Source organism: Cydia splendana, chromosome 1 (genome assembly GCF_910591565.1).
Source record: "Cydia splendana chromosome 1, ilCydSple1.2, whole genome shotgun sequence".
NCBI lineage: Eukaryota > Metazoa > Arthropoda > Insecta > Lepidoptera > Tortricidae > Cydia > Cydia splendana.
In genome coordinates this window covers 13,245,540-13,267,687 of record NC_085960.1, presented here as the reverse complement: position 1 = coordinate 13,267,687, position 22,148 = coordinate 13,245,540, and the positions used below count along the sequence as shown (strand labels likewise).

Here is a 22,148-nt window from a genome sequence, read left to right as displayed (position 1 = left end):
AGTCGTCATGGATATCGTTTTATAGGTTTTAGGGGGCGCAGATTTCGAAAATGATGACTATTTTGGATTCCAAGATGGCGGCCATGCACAATGTCATAAAAGTCGTCATGGATGTCGTTTTATAGGTTTTAGGGGGCGCAGATTTCGAAAATGATTACCATTTTGGAATCCAAAATGGCGGCCATGCACTATGTCATAAAAGTCGTCATGGATGTCGTTTTATAGGTTTTGGGGGGCACAGATTTCGAAAATGATAACATTTTTAATTTCAAAATGGCGGCAATGCACTATGTCATAAAAGTCGTCATGGATATCGTTTTATAGGTTTTAGGGGGCGCAGATTTCGAAAATGATGACTATTTTGGATACCAAGATGGCGGCCATGCACAATGTCATAAAAGTCGTCATGGATGTCGTTTTATAGGTTTTAGGGGGCGCAGATTTCGAAAATGATTACCATTTTGGAATCCAAAATGGCGGCCATGCACTATGTCATAAAAGTCGTCATGGATGTCGTTTTATAGGTTTTGGGGGGCACAGATTTCGAAAATGATAACATTTTCAATTTCAAAATGGCGGCAATGCACTGTCATAAAAGTCGTCATGGATATCGTTTTATAGGTTTTAGGGGGCGCAGATTTCGAAAATGATGACTATTTTGGATTCCAAGATGGCGGCCATGCACTATGTCATAAAAGTCGTCATGGATGTCGTTTTATAGGTTTTAGGGGGCGCAGATTTCGAAAATGATGACCATTTTGGAATCCAAAATGGCGGCCATGCAGTATGTCATAAAAGTCGTCATGGCTGTCGTTTTATAGGTTTTAGGGAGCGCAGATTTCGAAAATAATAACTATTTTGGAATCCAAGATGGCCGCCATGCACTATGTTAAAAGTCGTCATGGATGTCGTTTTATTGGTCATGGTCATCAATTTCGAAATCTGCACACCTGTTTCAAATAAGGTATCGGTAGATGCATCCTAGTAAGGGCCAGTTGCACCAACCACATTTGACAGACTGATCAACGTCAGCCGGCGCGCCCCGGCACTTTACTATGAAACTTTCCATACATAAAAATTTAGCGAACTCTTTAACGATACGAACAGTTTGGTGTAACCGACCCTAAGTCAACAACATCTATATCTACTATCGAAATGTACTTTTGATAGTACTTATGTAGTAGTACGAAATGTAATCTGAAAGGAATCAAGTAATATATATTCCTGTACCTAATGAAGAATCGACATTGATTTCTATTACTAGTAATTGTAGTATTCGAAAAATTGATTCCTGATTCCTCAAATGGAATTGTACTTGGTAATTCGGTATTGTTAGATTACAAAGTAATCTAGGAATCGGTAATCAGATTACAAAGTAATTTCAAGTAATCGTGGAATCAGGAATCAATTACGAAATGCCCATTTCAGACTAAGTAGCACTGCATTCAATTGATCTGTTTGGCGAACCGCGAGTTCACAGTTCGGGGCGATGTATAGGTTTTAGGGTGTGCAGAATTCGAAAATGATGACCATTTTGGAAACCAAGATGTCTACCGTACACTTTGTCATAAAAGTCGTCATGGATCTCGATTTATAGGTATTAGGGAGTGGAGAATTCGAAAATTATGACGGTTTTAGAATCTAAGATGTCTGCCGTGCACGTTGGTCATGGTCATCATTTTCGAATTCTACTCTTCCTAACACCTATAAATCAACATCCATGACGGGTCATATGACAAAGTGCACGGCAGACATCTTGGAATCCAAAATGGTCATCATTTTCGAATTCTGCACTCCCTTAAACCTATAAAACGATATCCATGACGACTTTTATGACAAAGTGCACGGCAGTTATCTTGGATTCCAAACTGGTCATCATTTTCGAAGTCGGCACTTCCTAAAACCTATAAAACGATATTCATGACGACTTTTATGACAAAATACGTAGCCGCCATCTTGGATTATAAAATGATCATCGTTTTCGAATTCTGCACTCCCTAAAACCTATAAATCGACATCCGTGACGACGCAAGTTATCTTTATTTTCAGATCTAACAAATTGCTACAGAATACAAAGGACAAAAAAGAAAAGAGGAGGTAATGAAACAAGCAAAAATACAGATGATTCCTCGACGCAATTGGGTGATTCTTAAATTGTGTCCAGATTTTTTTGTCATAAAAGTTTTTATTTTTCACATATTACTCTCACAAGTTCCGTGACATTTCGACCTTGTAATTTTTTAAGTAAATGTTTTTGTTTATCTATGAGGATCTCACTAGAATAATATAATCAAGGTATGTTTATATTTGATGATTGAAATAGTAACGCAAAAAAATATATATATTTGTGTCTTATATTCCTGCCGAAGACTTTTATTTTACCTTTTCCTTCTACACAAGTTTGGCCAAGTAATAAGAATTTAGGGCTCTCAATTTTATTTTGACTTCTACAACAGTAAAGCTACGAGGCCATGTTTGGTATCGTTTTCGTATAAATTCGCAGTACCAAATTTAGTTAAGGTATCACATTGACACCATTCCGAAGTAAAAACATATAAACTTATTAAAATACTTTTTTTTAAACTCCTCTTCACGCTTAAACTGCTGAACAGTTTTAATTTAAATTTGGTACACATATATTTTGAGTCCCGAGACAGGACATAATAAGTTATCTGAAAAATCATCCTTTAAAGGTGTGAAATGAGGTGTAGGGGGGAATTCAGAATTGACTTCTTGAAGTTAATACTGTTTAAGTTTAGGTTTGAAGTCATGTTTTTTTATCATTTTTAACTAAATCAAAGATGTAGACCATCCCAAATTTCATATAAATCGGTTCAGCGGTTATTGATTTCCCGTACAAATTTCCACGCCACTTTTCACACCTTCAAAAGATGATTTTGGTTATAAGATCTATCCTATGTCCTGTTCCGGGACGCAAACTATTTCTATACCAAATTTCAACGAAATCGGTTCAGCGGTTAAGCTTCAAGAGGAGTTTCAAAAAAACCGGCCAAGTGCGAGTCGGACTCGCGTATTAAGGGTTCCGTACATTAAGTCCGACTCGCGCTTGACTGCACATTTCTAATTGGTTTTCCTGTCATCTATAGGTAAAGAACTATTTTGTGTATTCAGACGGACATACATACAGACGCACGAGTGATCCTATAAGGGTTCCGTTTTTTCCTTTTGAGGTACGGAACCCTAAAAAGATTTATTTATTTTGTGGAATGGTGTCAATGTGATACCTTAAATGGATTCAGCACCCCAGATTTATACGAAAACGATACCAAACACGGCCTAGCACCTTCACTGATATAGATATATCAAGATAAAATTGAGAGCCCTAAATAAACTTTCAAGAGCGGATATCTCAAAAACTATTCAACATATCGAAAAAATTTACTGAATAAACTTGTAACAAATTAAATTAACTTTCATTTTGTATAAGTGGCCATGTCGCTGAGATGCATAGTTTCCGAGATATAATCGAAAAACGGGAAAATGGGACCTTCAAAGCCCCCTCTCTCCCCCCCGCTCAAGGGCTACGGCCGGGGACTTTTGATATGTTCTCCTCCTAACTTGTCAAACCGAGTTACGGAGTCAAAAATTGTGTTCCGAGCATTTCCCTCTACAACTTTTGGAGCATTAGTTGCCTGACCTAAGTAGCTTATTGAATTTCTTTAAAAACTTTTCTTTAAAAGGTTGACGGGTGTTGGGTGTTTATATGGTTTCGGTCGATTATTATCATTTGCATTGCCCATGATGACTTACTAGAATTACGAGCACACGAGACACTAATAGTAGTTTGACAAACCTTGGTTTTCAAGAGGTATTTTATATTGACATTTGCTGTCACAAATTTGCTGTCAGATTTAGTCGCAAACCGCACGCAAAGTGCACACAAATGTGTCGACACCTTGTTACGGAAAAGTGTAGACACGGCGACGACACTTTGTTTCGAAACAATTCTAGACACATTGTGTGGACTCTGTTACGACACATCTGACATTTAGTTACCACTTTGTGATTCTGCGACTGGAATGGTTATATGGGTAGGTAAAGGTGACGAAGTGGATTACTATATATGGTGATCACTGTGATCAGTTAAATGCCAGCCAATAAATTACATATATAAAAAAAAAAATTATAGGACATTTTTACACAAATTGAATAAGCCCCACGGTAAGCTCAAGAAAGCTTGTGTTAATTGTGGGTACTCAGACAACGATATAAATAATATATAAATACTTAAATACATAGAAAACAACCATGACTCAGGAACAAATATCTGTATCATCATACAAATAAATGCCCTTACCAGGATTCGAACCCGGGACCATCGGCTTCATATGCAGGGTCACTACCCACTAGGCCAGACCAGTCGTCATTCATTTATGGCATTTCAGACTGTTTTGACAAGTCGGTTTTTTCTATTAAATATTTTTGGCATAGGTACATTTATCTCAACTTAGTAGGTTATTCAGTGGAAGTTTTATCAAAACCGGTTTATCAATAACGTTCTAATGTACGTGTACGTATTAGTATGATAATCTCGCTTATTGATAGGTACGAACTACGAGTGTGGTATCATTGGAAACGGGGCAAAACATCTTAAAGTTCATACCCCATGCAAGTTTCATCGAAACCGGTTAAATGTGTGCGTCCGCTTAAGGATTTATACGGAGATGGTCTTCGCATGCTCTTTAATAGTTTACTTGAGGATTCTTTACCTACTAGGTATTCGGTAGTATGCGAGATTTGCTCTCACGCGGACGCCGATATGCATGTCTTCAAGCAGGTCATTAGTATCAGCTATTACTAGGTAAAACATGGATCGGTATAAAACAGATAAGAAGTTCAAAGTAAGGTATTTAAACGGTCTAAGTCTTACCTGCTTGGTTAACAGCTAACTACGACTGACAAATAAAAATAAGTGAAGGTACTAACTATTAATGTTTTATGTTGGTACCTATGTTTGTAATTTATTTTTAAAATTTTAACGTGTGAAATGTTCCAGCACAAACTTCAGCTACTGCATCTACGAGTACAGGCCAAGCTTGTCTGAAATCTGGAATAAGCATTCGACTGGATAAAGGTAAGCGTAGAATTGAGAAAAAAAAAATGTTATTGGCTCAATTAATGCTATTGCCTATTGAGCATGCGACTTGTCCACCGAATAAGAAATGGTTATGGTTCAAAACCATACATTAGACCAGACAAGTAGAGTCCGTATAAGTGAAGCCTGCAGTGAAGTATGTAATTTAAGTACAAAGGTATTTAATTTATAGGACTTGACCGATTATAAGGTTATTTACTATAAGGGCCAGGTGTTCAAAATGATCTTAACGCGACTTTTATTGTTAAGAGAATAAGTGCGTATCAAGATGGTATCAAGGTAATTTTGAACACCTCGTCCGCTTAGCAACATCTGCTGCTGACTGTAGGAGTATCAAAAAAACTCTACCTATGTTGACGAGCTCTTATTTATTACTAACTTACATTCCATGCTTGATACGTTCACGACAGCACGGTCATGGTATGATACTGCATGGATGGGTAGAGCATTTACGTATTTTTAGTCACTCGCGCGACGGGTTTCCGAAAGCTTCATCATCATCATAACCATCATATCAGCCGAAAGACGTCCACTGATGGCCAAAGAACTCCCTCAACGATCTCCACAGCGGCCGGTCACGCGCCGACCCCATACAACTCCATCTTGTAGAGGGCCTTCCCACGCTGCGTCTTCCGGTCCGTGGTTTTTAGAGCTTATAGGTCTCCATTTTTAAGTAGGTAGGTACTAATACTACTAATAAAGAGGTGAGCAGCTAGTACCTCTATAATTATGCGGATTATTTGATTTCAGCGGCAATACCAGCTAAACGCCCCCACTTTGCTGACAAACAACCTGGCGGATCTATAGGGATACTCTAGTTCAGCGGTCGGCAACAAGCGGCCCTCTCACTCGCGGCCCGCGAGCCCCCCTGGCTATTTTGTATGTAATATTGTCAAACAACAATGTCTGATTAAAGTCACACATATTAACAAAAGTGCGGCCCGCGTCAACTTCCTTAACTACTATGTGGCCCTTGGCTGCTAAAAGGTTGCCGACCGCTGCTCTAGTTCTTGCTTCTGATAATCGAAAAACGCAGCGAGCAAATCAAAAGACTAGGTAAGTGAATATGGTATTGTTACTCGTATTAAAATAAAATTTGTTTATCTCTCAGCAGTTTGAAACATTCATTCCAAAGTTATTGGTTAATATTTACGCACAGTATATTATTATCTCATCTTCGTTTTAAAGGATGTATACGGCGGAATAGTACCAAATAATACTTTTTAATCTCTGCCTGCATACATACCATTGCTTAAAACAAGCCTAATTTCATCCACTTGGTAAAAGGTTCTCATACATCTTTTAATTTTTCCGCGGATGTACTTTATGTTTGCATTGTACGAATGCATTTAAGAGACCAAAGATTTCTACGGAGTTTCATTTAAATTAATTTTACTTGTTACAGATTACAATACAACGAAGAAAGAATTGCTGAAGAAGCTCATGAAAGTGAAATCGAGTTTACTTTATTAAGAGTCTGCCTAATAGGTAGCTTAGGACTTTAACCAGATAAATTGTTTTTAAATCCATCTTTGAAACATGGTATCAAAGAGAATTTTAAATAGAGAGTTACTGTCATGGTAAATTATGTAGCTACAGTACCTACATTTACTGCCATCTTTCGACAGAAGATTAAACCTGTTAGAACGCCATTTGACTTTGATCATTATTCTTTCACTGATATCACAGAATAAGTAATAGTATTTGATATGTGTAAACTTGTTAAATATTAATATTAACACCATCTACTCGAGAGTAGGCCAAAGGTATGGTGTAATCTTTTCGAGCGATGGCGCCATAACCTTTGGCCTACAGTCGAGTAGATGGCGTTAATTTCAATATTTAACAAATTTACACATATCAGTGAAATAATAAAAGGGCTCATTTAGTCGATGCGACAACTCGCATGCCAGTTCCATTACATTGCGGTTTTCGATCGGGCGGTCGAATTGGACTTAACCAACAGTCCGCAATGTAGCTAAAATCGCATATACGCTTCGCGCGCCGTCTTAATCAGCCTTATGGATCAAAGTCAAATGGCGTTCTAACAGTTTTAATTTTCTGTCGAAAGATATTGGCAGTAAATTTACAGTGGCTACATAATTTACTTTGACAATCCGCCTCTATACACTCTATTTTCATTGATGGTATCAATGCACACCATATTTAGTACAGACTATATGTAACTATGTTTGTACGGGTCAAATCTTGCAAGTTAAATTTGACCCACTTCCCGACTTCCAATGAAGCTGGAAATTTGTATACATAAGTAAGGCGAGACGCGAGACAGGAGGTGGCCATAGGAACTCTGTGATAAAACAACGAAACCTAATTGTGTTTGGGGTTTATAGAATTGTCTCGATGAGTACTCGTATTAGTTGCCCGTGGAATAAAAGTACAGTCAGCGATAAAAGCTTGTACCAAAAATATTTTTTTTGCCATAAACTTATTATTTTGGTTAAAGTTAGATCTATGGGTTCGTTTTGGTAGGGTCTTAACTGAATGAGTTTTATTTTATGCGTATTAACTTGGAGATTGTGATTCTGTAGCCATTCTGCGTCAGGGGTTAATGAGGATCAGCTCATAGCGTAATAATTAACACACACACTATCACACACAGCCCACAGCTGATACGGCTTAAAGTATATAATAGACCTAGGTATATATAATTTCGACTGTTGAGTTGAGTGTGTGACGGTAATTCAGTTAGTTCCTACTTCCTTTTTACAGTTATATTTGTGTTTACCTTATCCTATTTAAATATATTAATTCTAAGATTAGTTTTTGAAAAATCTTTAGACAAACATGTTAGATTTTGTAACGAGTACAGTGTATCCGTTTGTAAATTCTACCAGAATATATTTTGTACAGTTCAGTGTTTAAAAACAAAGGTACAGCATATTTGTACATTCAGTATTCAAATTGTGCAATAAGAACAAATATGTATATATATATATACATATATATATACCATATATTAAGTCTGGCTATTAATTCAGCTATTCATAGTCTCACGTTCATACTGCATGTTTGGTACCTGGACGACGGCACCATCAGCGGAGACTCACATATAATACGGTTCTGGCAGACTTATCCCTCTTCTTCAGTCGGTCCCTCAATACTGAGGATCGTGACATCATATCCTTCTGTTGAAGACCAGGCTCCTCCATAGGGTTCTGTTCTCCGCCAAGCGCATGGCCTCGTGCAGTTTTAATAGCATAGGTGCCGTAATTTGAGCACACCATCTAGTAGGAGGAGGGCCCTGAGGTGTCGTGCCTTCAACTTTTCCCGTTATTATTACTCTTTCCAGGCTATCCGGAGAGCGACGTGACTTATCCCTAGTTATACAGAAATTTAGCGCCATTGACCTGAAACTTGACTTCGACAAATGTGAATTGTACATTTCCGAAAACGTAGAACCCTCTTTAGCAGCCTAGGTACTTCAAAGTTTTTCGAGTTTAGATCAGATTCAGAAAGTTTAGTCAAAATTAGTAGCCATTCGGCCTTATTTATTTTAAAATGTTGTTGTTGGTTCCCAAATTTACGTACTTGCTCCGTTGCTGCGCTATCTGGAAAGTCGCTAGTTTAGTCCAACCTATCGATAGTCTCCTTAAGTCACAACTGGAATCGATTTTGAATGTGACCCAAGATTCTTTGCCCATTAGGTTTGGCGGTTTAGGAACACGCAAAATATCGAGTATTGCTCTGCCGGCATTCTTGTCCTCAATCCATAGCACGTCTGATCTCGCAGGTAAAATCCTTAAAATAACAAACTGCGAGGTCGCGTGCTTGGATGAGGCCAAGAAAGCCTGGCTAGCTAAACTGCCAGATGTGCCACCTAGACCCGAGAGGCAATAAGGGCCTGGGACAACTTAGCCCCCACTGCCGTTCTAAAATCCCCAATTGACACTTCGTCGGGAAGGGACCACGCAAGGCTCCTAGCTGTGACCAGATTCTGGACAATGACCCTTTCGATTTCCAACTTCTGAACTCTACGCTGAAGCTATGGGCCTGACTGTTCGGCAGTTATTTTTGCACAGTATCGTTTTGCTTACACACAAATCGTCTACACTCATGACTTGTTACGTCTCGCTTCTCAAAAACCGAATCTTTAACCTACCTGTTCCAGAAGTCTTCTCCGCCTTCGGTAAACGATTTGGGGACCACCTTAAGGCTTCAACCTACAGTGCCATGCTAAAGCATTGTTATCTCAAATCAAAGACAGATCAGTTATTGAGGCCAAAAAGCTTACCTACACTCTTCTTCAATCACTTAACTACGTGGAAACAGCTAGAAGCTATACTAAGTAATATTTTATAATGTACGCAAATATTTAAGTGTCATTTTTAGTAATTTTGTAACTTGCATGCTATACCTATTAAGTAACTAAATTCAGATACTGCATGTACAAATCTAAAGGCCCCTGTACGCAATGGGCCAGCGCCGGCCAGTCCAAGGGACGCAGCCATGCGGTAGAATGAGATAGCAATATCACTTGCTCCCTTTAACGCATAAATGCGGCCCCCAGAATGGCCCACGCTGGCCCATTGTGTACCCCTGTATAGTTGAATCATCGAGAGCGTGGAATTGCATATGTAGTAGTATTGTTTGTTTACAGGCATTATATATTTGAATTTTCTATTTTCTTGTACTATCAGCATACAACCACTACAAATGCAATTCCATCTTCTCGATAATTCAACTATACACAATGGGCCAGCGTGGGTTATTCTGGGCCCCTTAGGCCATTTAAGGCCCCTGCCTAAAATTGTTCCCCGCGATACAGAGGGGCTACCGCGAAAACCGTAATTCGCAAATTGCGGGGATTTTTCTCTTTTACTCCATTAAAGGTGTAATTAGAGTGACAGAGAAAAATGCCCGCAATTTGCGAACTTCGATTTTCGCGGTTATAGCCCAGGTCTCACCTAGTGCGGGGGCCCCTGGTAAATATGTATACCATAGTTTATTGGTAAATACATTATTTTATTTTACTAATTTTATGGCTGCACGCCTATCCATCACCCAACAACGGCACTTTCATCGAGCCAAACACTCAGAATTGCTATCGGACTCCGGGTCGGGGCCGATGTATGTGTGGACCACAGCTGTGCCTCTAGTGGGGCCCCTGTTGATCGCCTTGGCCACCACGGACTCGCCTGCTCCTCGGGCGCCGGCCGCCTATCCCGTCATGCCGCGCTCAACGACATCCTGAGGAGAGCGCTCGTCAGCGCCGACGTCCCTGCGGCTCTGGAGCCCCAGATCGCAAGGGACGACGGCAAACGCCCCGACGGGATGTCGTTGATCCCCTGGCGGATGGGCCGGGCGCTGGTGTACGACGCCACCTGCGCAGATACGCTGGCGGTGTCCTACATTTTAGCCACCAGCAAACAGGCCGGGGCGGCGGCTGACGTCCGAGAACTCTTCAAGGCGAATAAATATAGTTGTCTCGGCGCATACTACGAATATGTAGCCTTTGGCGTCGAGACACTAGGTCCATGGGGTAGGGGGGCTCGGGGACTCCACAAGGTGCTCAGTAAATTCCTAAGGGAGGCCACAGGTGATCCTCGCGCAGGCAGCTTTCTCGCGCAAAGATTGGCCATAGCAATCCAGCGCGGGAACGCTGCCTGCGTGATGGGTACCCTACCAAGGGCGCAAAATTTTTAGCTTCAGTTATCTTAATTGTAGTTAATTTTAGTTTTATATTCATTTTAGAACACTTATTATTTATAATAAATGAGTTTTTGTATATACCAAGTATCAATTTAAGAAATTAATAAAGTTTGTAATAAACTCACAGGTGTTTTATTTTCTAAGATAAAAAATTGAATGAGTTTAGGACGGTTTTTATCGGTTTAGGAAGTCACTATTATCGATTTTTCACAGCACTACTTTCTATCATGTCGGTTATTATCGTTTCGAGAACTCACTATTATCGATTTTTCACAGCACTGCTTTCTATAAACCATAGATAAATATATAGATAATATATTTCTTTATCTGTGCTATAAACAATTTTCTTTATGTTGGTATGAATAGATGCTCATCAGTCATACATCAGTCAAGTCCTGTCAAAACCAACCGTTTGACAAAAACGTACTATGGAGTTCCTTCTCTTAGCCCCCATTCACACGACAGCTTTTTCAACGCGCGTTAAAAAAGCGTTTGAATGACACAAATGGATACGTGTGTATTTATTCACACGACAGCGGTGGCGCTTTTTATCAAGCGTTGTTGGATTTTCGACTTTAAGCCTTGGACGTTAAGTCGAAATTAGAGTGCGGACAGATTCAAGCGCTTTTTTAACGCGCGTTGAAAAAGCTGTCGTGCGAATGGGGGCTTAGAACGTAGTGATTATATGCTCTTTGGATGGCGGGTACAGAAAAGTATTGCCAGATAATAAAAGCCATATGTAATAAAAAAATTAGATAAAATATGAAACTGGAATTTTAACACAAATTATTGCAAATTATACAAAAAATAATGTTCTACTTTCAGAAACAATGTGATTGATGGCAATCGGGACACCATACTTGATTTAGTAAGTATGTAATTGATGAGAGGGACGCCGCAATACGCGGGACTAGATGGAAGTATCGCCATCTCACATCTATAATATTATATGTATGTAAGCTCTTCAATGTAATGTAATAGTACTTTATGGTAATAGTATAAAAGGAGGCAAACTTCAAACAGAATTTTTGAATTTCGCACCTTTTTCCACTGACAAATTGGTTTATCAGACTATAATGTATAAAGAACAATCTTTGGTGGATCAAAATCATTTTCAGATAACCTCTTGCAAGCCTCTTGCTGTTAAAGCGACAGGGAATAATGTATAGGTTATAGAATTTATAAATAGTACAGTCCAATTACTGTCTCTCTCAGACTGTAGTGTCCTGCGACCGGTTAGACGAAAATAATCCCTATGCCGTCTTGGTTCCGTTGGGAGTAATAAGTTAATAACAATTCGCTAACACAATTTGAAAAAAAAAGTGAATTATAGTTGGTCAAGCAGATCTTGTCAGTAGAAAAAGGCGGCAAATTTGAAAAATGTAGGCGCGAAGGGATATCTTTTCATAGAAAATTTGAATTTCGCGTTCATTCATTCATTTATTTGTGCGTACATTCATTTATTTTATTGTCGATTCGCACGACTGTTAGGCACGACTATAAGTACTTACTGACTTTGGTGACGACTGTAGTCGTAAGAGCCTCTACAAACCTCACCGATCACCGAAACATGTATGCGTTTTGCGCAGGTTTTGCGATACATGGCCGGCTCAGTAGCCGCAACATATTCCACCGACCGATCAAATGCCGCAATGTATCAAAAATATCACTGGCACCGATAACCTTTCTATAAAAAATACATAATAGCCATATAATATATAATAGCATAATAGTCGTCTGTATACGTCAAGAATGTCAGAATTTACAGAGGTTGTCTATGGTTGCTTAATTTGTTCGACCAAAAAGAAACCGAACCGTCCGGCACGAACCGAACGACCGAACGAACGGAACGAAGATTACGAAGAAAATGGCAACATGAGGAACAAACATTATTGCGGCTGCGGCTAATATTGTTTTCTTTATGACTTATCGTGATTATGTTCTCTCCTGTTGACCATGTGTATTAGAGTTTTAGATTGCTGTGTTTAAAATGCATTGATCCATTAAAAAAATCGGATGTAATAAGTGCATAGGTAATAAGTATAACATCCTAAACATTGAAGTCTTTTGATTACTTACGCGAACTCTGAGTGTGCATTCTAGTGGCCAGACTGCAAATTTATAAAGCAAAATGGCAAAGAAAAGATCTAAACCGAAGTCAGCAAAACCGGCTCTTGCTGTCGAGTCACCTGGGACTGTAACTAAAACACCAGGCGTTGACACGATCAACACAGAAGAAGCCATTGCGGCAGCTTTGAGTTCAGTTGCTCAGCCAGTCCTAATGAAAGTTTGTAGACTCTGCGAGACAAAAGATGGCCCATTTCTTAACATCTTCGACCCCGAAACATTAACTGCTAAGAAAACCCAAGACCTGATGCCATTCGTGGTAAGATATTATATATACTGATTTAAACATCACATCACATTGTATATAATTTAGTTTTGCTGTTTCAAATTGTATTTCTAAAGTTAAAACGAAATATACACATACCATAACTAAACAGAACACATAGTGTATGTACATTTTTACAACAAAATACATCATTTTTAGGTCCAACCTGTGTTGTGTATAATAAAGTGATTACTATTACTACTACTAATCAAAATGATCTACTTGTGTGTGTGAAAACCTCTTGCTCTTCCTTTCTATGAATAAAGTGGTATCATGGTAAAAATTATTTTGTTGTCAGTTTGACTTTGTCTTTTATCAATGTGATACTACAAACTGATACATCGAACATTGTACACATGCACCAGTTATACATATAATAAGACTAGAGACCCGCCCTGGCTTCATATGGGTTATCTATCTATCTATCTAGCCCCTTTGTTCTGAGTTAGAGTATATCTCTAAGCTCAGTGTGCCGCTTGGCAAAGGCCTCCTCTAGCTCTTTCCATTGAGGTCTGTCGTGGGCCACTCTTCTCCAGTTCGGGCCCGCTGTGAGTTTGAGTTCATCCTCCCATCTTGTTCGAGGTCTCCTCTGGCTCCGTGTACAGCCTCTTGGGTACCAATCCGTTACAATCTTACTCCATTTATCCCGCCTGTCTCTCAGCATGTGGCCAGCCCATCTCCACTTCTGCTGGTCTATTTTGGTGAGTATGTCGGTCACTTTTGTTTTTTGTCTTAGGTCTTCGTTTCTCACTTTGTCCAGTCTTCATGTTCCCGTCATACTATGTTCCATAGACCTCTGGCAGTACTTAAGCCTGTCTCTGTGTTCTTTGTTGAGTGCCCATGTCTCACATCCGTATGTAATGCAGGGTAAGATACATGTGTTGAAGACTTTTCTTTTTATGGTAATGCTGAGATTAGTGGACTTCATAACTTCTTTCATGGACCAATATTTTTTCCATCCATTGGTTATTCTTGTATTTATTTCTTTGCTAGTGAGGTCTACCAGAGATATTAGTTGGCCAAGGTATGTATACTCATCTACATATTCTAGTACGATCGTATCTATGTTTATTTCTGTTTTTATTGAATTTGTCATTAATTTTGTTTTTGTGGTGTTCATTGTTAACCCAACTTTTTTGCTTTCGTTGCACAGTGACTCGATCATACCTTGCAGTTTGATTGGATCTTCTTCAAATAATACAATATCATCTGCAAATCTAAGGTGGTTTAGTTTTTTACCATCTATGTTGAGACCCATGTGACCCCATTCTAGTTTACGGAAAATGTTTTCAAGGACTGCAGAAAATAACTTGGGGGACATTGGGTCTCCCTGTCTCACACCTCTTTACTCTGAATTTTGGGCCAATTTTTTCTAGTTGAACTCTTGCTTTGCTGTTTTTGTATATGGTTTTGATGACGTTAATATACAGGGTGGAAAGGCACGACGATCCTTCCCGGAAGTATTAGGTCGTTTAAGTGATACAGAGACTATTGGCAATGGTAAGAATTGTTAATTGAGTAAAAAATAAAAATTGCAAAAATACTACTTTTTAACTGTGGTGATAACCCTATAACATGTGCACATGACGGCTAGATTAAGGATCTCCGTCGGGAAAGCTCGGGACTTTACACTTTTTTCCGATCGTTGACAGTATCGCAATGATGTATGAATGACGCATAAATGTCAAATAAATCAAATGCATGCAAAAATATTACAAACAATTTTATTACTTTCTTAGATAATTACTTTTTTCCAATATTTAATACTATCTTCTTTTCACATACGGTGTTCAAATGTACCTCCGTGTATTACAACGCCGCCGCAGCCCGTACCCGAGTATGTCGATGCACATGCGATATAGTGTATGCTCTTCGTCATTTATCCTCCGCAGAAAGCACCAATTAGCCTTTGTCTCATTTCGTCCGCAGTTTCACATTCCGTTTGGTTTGGTACACCATATCTTTTACACAGCCCCACAAATTTAAATAGCCACGAGCATCTAACATTTTTATTTGAAGAATATGACATTCAATAAGTATAGTTCAATGAAAATTTAATTTCAAACATCAGACGTCTTGTCTATTTCCTACCACGCAAGAAGGTTTGTTAGTTTGGTATTGAAGAAGTATTTATTCTTGATTTATTCTTAGTATTTCATTTTTGCAAGTTCATTTGGTGCAACTAACACAACCTACATGTAATTTTTAATTATTTTAGATAGTTTCCAATTATTCGAAAATAATTTTGTGAAACGTGTTAAGAAACTAAAACCTTTTTATCAGTCAAGGAAACCAGAGATATTTATAAGACGATTGCGTACTTTTGAGTGGTTGTCAATGTCACCATTTGAACTGTCGTTGTAAACAATGTTGTGGTTAGTATTATTAATATTAAGGAATAACATAACTATTTCATTCAAGTATTGAACAAGTGGAACCACTAAGAAAGCGAAAATCCTGCAATGATTCTTACCGTGCTGTAAGCAGACCTAAAAATGGTTAGATGGCAACAAATTAGCATAATTTCTTGTCGAATACTGATTGTTTACAAGTAAGTTCATTGACCCTGTCACCTGTTAGGGTTAGAACAAAGTAGTTTTTTGCGTGGATGTTTAAAAGGTCATAATTTAGAAACGGTTGCCCATATTAACATAGTTTCTATGGAGAAAATATAGAGCTTAGGCTAAACTATCTCCCATTTCCGGAAAGGATCGTCGTGCCTTTCCACCCTGTATATCTCCGGAATACCTTGACTTGACAAACTTTCCCATATGGCTTTGTGGCTTATGCTATCGAATGCCTTATTGTAGTCTATGAATGCCATGTATAGATTTTTGTTGTACTCATTATATTTCTCCACTACCTGTTTTACTGTGTGGATGTGGTCTACTGTTGAAAAATGTTTCCTAAAGCCAGCTTGTTCCATTGGTTGGTTTTCATCAAGTCTTTTACTTATTCGATCCAGTATAACCTTTGAGAAGATTTTATATAAGTTAGACATCAGACTTATGGGCCTGTAGTTACCTATGTCTTCCTTTGGGCCTTTCTTATGCAATAGGATGATGTGTGATGTTTCCCAGTGTGTGGGTATCCATTGGCTATTCATATATATGGGTTATACAAAACCTTAACAAATTATACACCTAAACCTTCTTCAAGAATCATTCTATTGATAGGTGAAAACCACATGAAAATCCGTTCAGTAGTTTTTGAGTTTATCGCAAACATACAAACATGACAGACAGACACGGTGTGGGACTTTGTTTTATAATATGTAATGCTATTTTGTTGTTGTTATTTATCGTGTTATGATACCATAGTGGCACAGAAGGCCTTCTCAAGGCCTTGTCACACCTCTTGATGCCTTCTGCCTCAATTTAGTCCAGTGTCATTCCCAGCTCATTAGAGCTTTCAGTTACTTCTCACTAGAGTTCTACTGGTGGCTGCCAAATGAGAGCACTGTCCAGGATATTGTGTTATTTTCAGCAGATAGTGTGCCAAAGCCTTCTCCGCTTTTGGTTTGCAATATCTTACCCAATTAATGTTTCTCAACACTAAGCTCACAGTTCCTTCAGTGGCGAAAACCCAGCTATTGGGTATTTTATGATTTCGTTCCCAGGCCAGATGACCATTGGACCGGAGTCAGGATCGTTGTACTACAGCTTTATATGACTAAATTTTTGCGGCCTGGTGTGGATGTCTTGTTTATGGCTTACGGGCAACGAATATGTTATTGTCATTATCATACTTGATGTATTTATTTGGCCAACTTTGGCACAGTATGAGTTTGGGTTATTTCAACTCAGAATAAATAGGATTATTGATTCAAAACAAAAAAAAGTATTTGTTTTAAGTTGTTCATATACAAAATTGAGGTGGCATTTTATGACAGTCCATATAAAATGTATTTGAAATATCATGCATCACAATATTCACAAAACTGAAAACTTTTTTACAAGCTTTTATTTAGTTTCACCTGACCGTTGTCTGTCTGTAATCAAATCTTGCAAGTTAAATTTGATCCACTTCCCGGTTTCCGTTTGAGCTGAAATTTTGCATGCATGTATAAATCGGATGACAATGCAATATTATGGTACCATCGAGCTGATCTGATGATTGAGACAGGAGGTGGCCATAGGAACTCTGTGATGAAACAACGCAACCTAATTGTGTTAGGGGTTTTTAGAATTGTCTTGATGAGTATTAGTTGTCTGTCGTAAGAAAAGTACAGTCAGCGATAAAAGCTTGTACCAAAAATGAAATTTTTGCCAAAAACTTATTTTCTTTTTAAATTGATATGACTCTGAGTACAAATAACTGAAAAGTTGAGCTTTTCAATAAATGTCAAATAGTACACTTTTTCTGAAAATTATCTTAACAACAGATGGATGCAGATAAGCAATAATGTGTTAACCCACATGAGCACCATTTTGAGAAAAGATTTTTTCTCGCTTTTTGGTGTTTTGTTCTAAAAATTGAAGATTTTGTTCCAACTGTTGCATTTGTCAGTTTAAATACATACAATGAATACTAGTTATTTATAATTATAATATTCGAAATAAATTTAGATTAGTCGCAATACTCGCAATAATCCCCTTTTTGTTTATTGCGAATTGCATGATGACGTGAATCTTTCTCAAGAATGTGTCATTCTACTTACTTTACTTTGGTAACGTTATATTACAATGTGAATTGGGTAACGTTTACAAGCCCTGCAATAAAAAGTAAAATTACCGATAAAAGTAACGTTAACTAGGTGAAGTTATAATAATGTTATGTTATCAAGTAACGTTACAATTTACGGTATTTTTATAATATTACCGTTACCTTACGTTACTTATAATGTGAATTTGGTATCGTTAACAAGCCCTGGTTTTAGAGCTATGCTATATCCCGAGTGATAGTTATGCTGCCAAATGATAGATGTCCTGCCTGTATTTTATTTGGCGCTATTGTTGTTTTCCCTAACTAGCCTAACTGCATGATGCTCGGGACATTGCTTCCGCTAAACCAGCGTGAAATACCACCCTTTATAGGCAATTTTAATTTTTCTTAAAACTGCTATCTTGGTTTTTAAGGCCTTGTAAGTTTTTTGTCTCGAAATCAAATATGGACTTTTCGTTCGTCGCGACTCTCGCGACATCTAGAGTCAAGTAGCAGGCAGTACTGATACATCCGCTACTTGACGCTAGATGTCGATTACTCGATTACGAAAGAAAGCAGCGTTTTGGTTAGAAGCATGTCAATGGTATCAGCGGTCTAGAATTATTAGTCTATGAATAATTGAGTAATCTTACTCTTGCCACACACTTCTAGCGTACGTTACGGTTCTATAGTTTTTGTTTACTCTGTTGATTTTTATTTCTTTCCATATGCAATAACAGAGATAGATTCTTCTATGAGACTGAAATATATCTTCCAAAAGTTTCTGAGTTTTGCTACTGATGCCATTACTCTCAGACACGGCCATCCCGACGAGTCACACGACCTTGTGAGACTTATCTGCAATTAAAACCTAGTAGCCATTTAGATAGCCAAATAATTTAATTCCTTGTCAAAGAAGAGGATGCAGTAGGGAAACTGTCCGATTTTCTTTCGAAATGTCAGTTGATTTCATGAAAATCTCCAAAGTCGACCAAATAACAAATAATCTTAAAGCCTTAAAGGCACCCTTAAAAGCTGCTACGTTAGTTCAGTAAGCCAGTAGCCGCTTATTTCCACTATCTTGAAACGCTGTTCCATTTAGACTCAAACAGAGAGTAACAAAAGAGCTCTTAGCGCAAAAGTTCCAGTTGTGAACTGCTCACCAGATAAGCAAAGTTTGCAACTGAGTGCTCCTTCATTGAATGAAGGTGGTGGTGGTGGGGACCACCGGTTTTGTATTTGCTGTCAAGTCTATTCTATTGGCTTGTGTTCGCTATGAGCACTTGAGTTTCAATTTCCTATCGCTTATTGCATTGTTTTTGGTTGCATTGTGATTGTGATATTGTTATTATGTAGGAAATTCAAACATTGCCTGTAAGATTTAACCTAAACAAAACATCTCATTAACAAAGTCAAATAAAGACTTGTAAAACACAACCATGCATGGCCTATATGGTTAAATTAGTACATATAATCAATAATTTTCCTTCTTTAGACACAAGTTGACCATTTAATGAAATCACATCTAAAAATACTAAATGTTAAAGCAAAAAACTTTCTTATCGATAATTTTTTGGTTAATTCTCCTACTTATTTATGTACTGTTCAATCAACCGGATGTTATCACTGGTATTGTTTTTAGGGCTGAATCTGATCCGTTTATCAGTCATCGCAATATCGTAGCATTGCATTTTAGCTATCAGGGAAACTCTAGCCTACTATGTTACAACTTTTATATAAGATCTAAATTGGAAATGAATAACATCTTCTTATCTGACCAATGCAGGTGATCACACATGTTCAACTTCGGGATGTTACTTGTTTCCCTCTCTCTGAAATTTATTTTTGGATCTGCTAATTTTAACAAAAGTACCTAACGAACGCTCGATTTATTTACTCATGTTGTTTTTTTATTTCAGATTGCTGAATATGACGACCTTCCTCATAAAATATGCTTCCGTTGTTCAGCCAAAGTGGAGGAGCTACATGAATTTGTACAAAAATGTATTAGAACTCAAGAAAATTTGCGAAAAGCTTTAGGGCAATCTGGTCCAAAAACTCAAACTAGTAAACTATGGGAGGAAAAATTGCATAAATCTAATATTTCAAATGATGCAATATGTGATGCTTTGATTAAAAAAGCCATGGCAGGAATTGAGGACTTGGTCTTAAAATCGTTGCCACTTGATGAAACGCAAAACAAAAGTAAAATAACAATTTCTGCTCAGAATGATGAGGAAGATGATGAATCCGACTTACCACTTAATATAGTTAAAAGAGAAACTAATAATACCATTGAATTAAGATCAACTAGACAAGAGCAGTTAGAAATTAAAAATGATAACCCTGTTGGAAACCAACCCTTAGATTCACTAAAAAACAAAAGGGTGACACGTGAATCTGAATCCTTGAAAAACCAAATATCGCCAATAGAAGTTCAATCTGACGATGACGAGCCATTACAGACAAGAAACAGTATTAAAAAGAGTAAGCTAACAGCTAATCAAAATAAACCACACATTGAAGCTAAGAAAAATGTTATCAGCAGCGAAGAAGATGAATCTGATAACAATATAAAAATTAAACAACCAGAACAAATTAACCAGGAAGCCGTAAAAAGTGCTCCCTCGAAAGACAAAGATTTTGATATTATGAATCACATTAGCATGATAAAAGTGAACGGCGTTGGTGTTCTTTTTCAGTGCAAATTATGTAACAGAAACTTCCTTAAGAAGGAAGTCGTGATTTCTCATGCTTGTGCGAAAACCGGTGTACCTAAAATTGATTTTACCACAAGTTTGGCTCCGATTCCAGAACCGCCTAAAGTAACCACTGTTAAATATATTAATACGAGGATCGACGGCGACCGAAAACCAGCACAACCTTCAACAGTTGTCCCGCCTACAGCATCTATCCTTAAACCGACCCAACCACCCGCACCTGAAGTTAAATCTAAGCCTAAAATAGGTCCCGCAAGCAAAGTTAAACGCCCTGTTGTTGGAATGGTTGTTACACCGAGAGAGCCGAGTCCTCCAGCACCTCAACCAACTCTTGTTGCGGCCATGCCTGCCGTTGAATTCCCTGCCGCTCCAAATTTGAAGAGCAGGTATAAATTAGTGCCAGGGCCAAACAACACTTTTACGCTTATGGAAGACGTTGATCGCGACATTCCTGTCCCCCGTATTGTACAAAAACCAGGGACACCCATAGACATCAGGCCAAAGCTAACGCCAGTAAAACCTAGTGAAGTTCCACAACAGGTTGTTAAAAATGTTCTCAATCACCATTTCCAATCTCAAGTAATTAATTTAGACGATGCGGAAGAAATAACTCCTCATATTTCCGGAGCGCCTCCATATCCTGTAGGATTGTTCTCAACAGTTTCGCACAATCCTAATACCTTACCCCCTCCTGTAATCCCGCAACCACCTTCATTTCCCACACCGGCAATGAAAAAGCAATCGTATACTATAGTGAAAACCGGTAATCCGAGTAAACTTTTGATATCTACTAAAGCCCAGCCGCCAGTTGAAGAACCTCCTAAAAAGAAGCCAAGAAAATCGAAGTTAGTACCAAATACAGGAGAACCTACGCCGCCTTTTAATGCATCGTCTGATGATTCGACCCGGTCAAAGGATAACTTTTTTACGTTTATAAATGTAGACCCTTTACTTCAGCCATCTTACGTACTACCTACAGACAACATTATTCAGGAATCTCAAATTTCTACTTCCACGCCGCAAACTAACGCTTCGAAAGCAGATGCAAATGTTTATTCCTGTAACATGTGCCCAGAAAAATTCTCAAGAGAGAAAAAATTGCTATCGCATATCCAATCTCATTACTCAAAAATGGATGAAGAAGACCAACAGAGACAGAAAACCGGAAAAAGGCGAGGGAGAAGTTCAACTACAAATAAGTAGTACTCGATAGTTTTAAAGTACGCACGGTACTAGATAAAAAGAGAAATAATAAGAAAGACTAAAATGTTGTACTGCCATATGGTCTTATTTTTTTGTTCATTGATTTATTACGTTTTTGTTATAAGTGCTACATTGAAATTATTTTAAGTTTGACAATTTAAGTTTGACAAATCAAATGAGAAGAGTTTTCTTAAATAACTATGTTTCTGTAAGTGTATGTTTGAGTAATAAGTGTAATGAATTATTACTTAGTGTTTTAAACCAATATAAAAGTAAGGAAAGAAATATGCACATGGAAACACATGATTGTATATCGTCCTTAAAGTAGATATGTTATGTCACATAACTTGTGCTATGTATGTCATATTATTTTATAGATATCTACATTTATAATTCATTTTTT

General features: G+C 38.0%; 1 protein-coding gene across 1 annotated transcript; it reads left to right on the top strand.

The window, feature by feature from the left end:
- The first annotated feature begins 12,653 nt into the window (after positions 1-12,653).
- On the top strand, positions 12,654-21,767 carry LOC134790830 (uncharacterized). Its single transcript, XM_063761796.1, has 2 exons — positions 12,654-13,172; positions 19,742-21,767. The coding sequence occupies exons 1-2, from the start codon at positions 12,918-12,920 to the stop codon at positions 21,743-21,745; spliced, it is 2,259 nt and encodes a 752-aa protein (XP_063617866.1). The 5' UTR covers positions 12,654-12,917; the 3' UTR covers positions 21,746-21,767.
- The last annotated feature ends 381 nt before the right edge of the window (positions 21,768-22,148 follow it).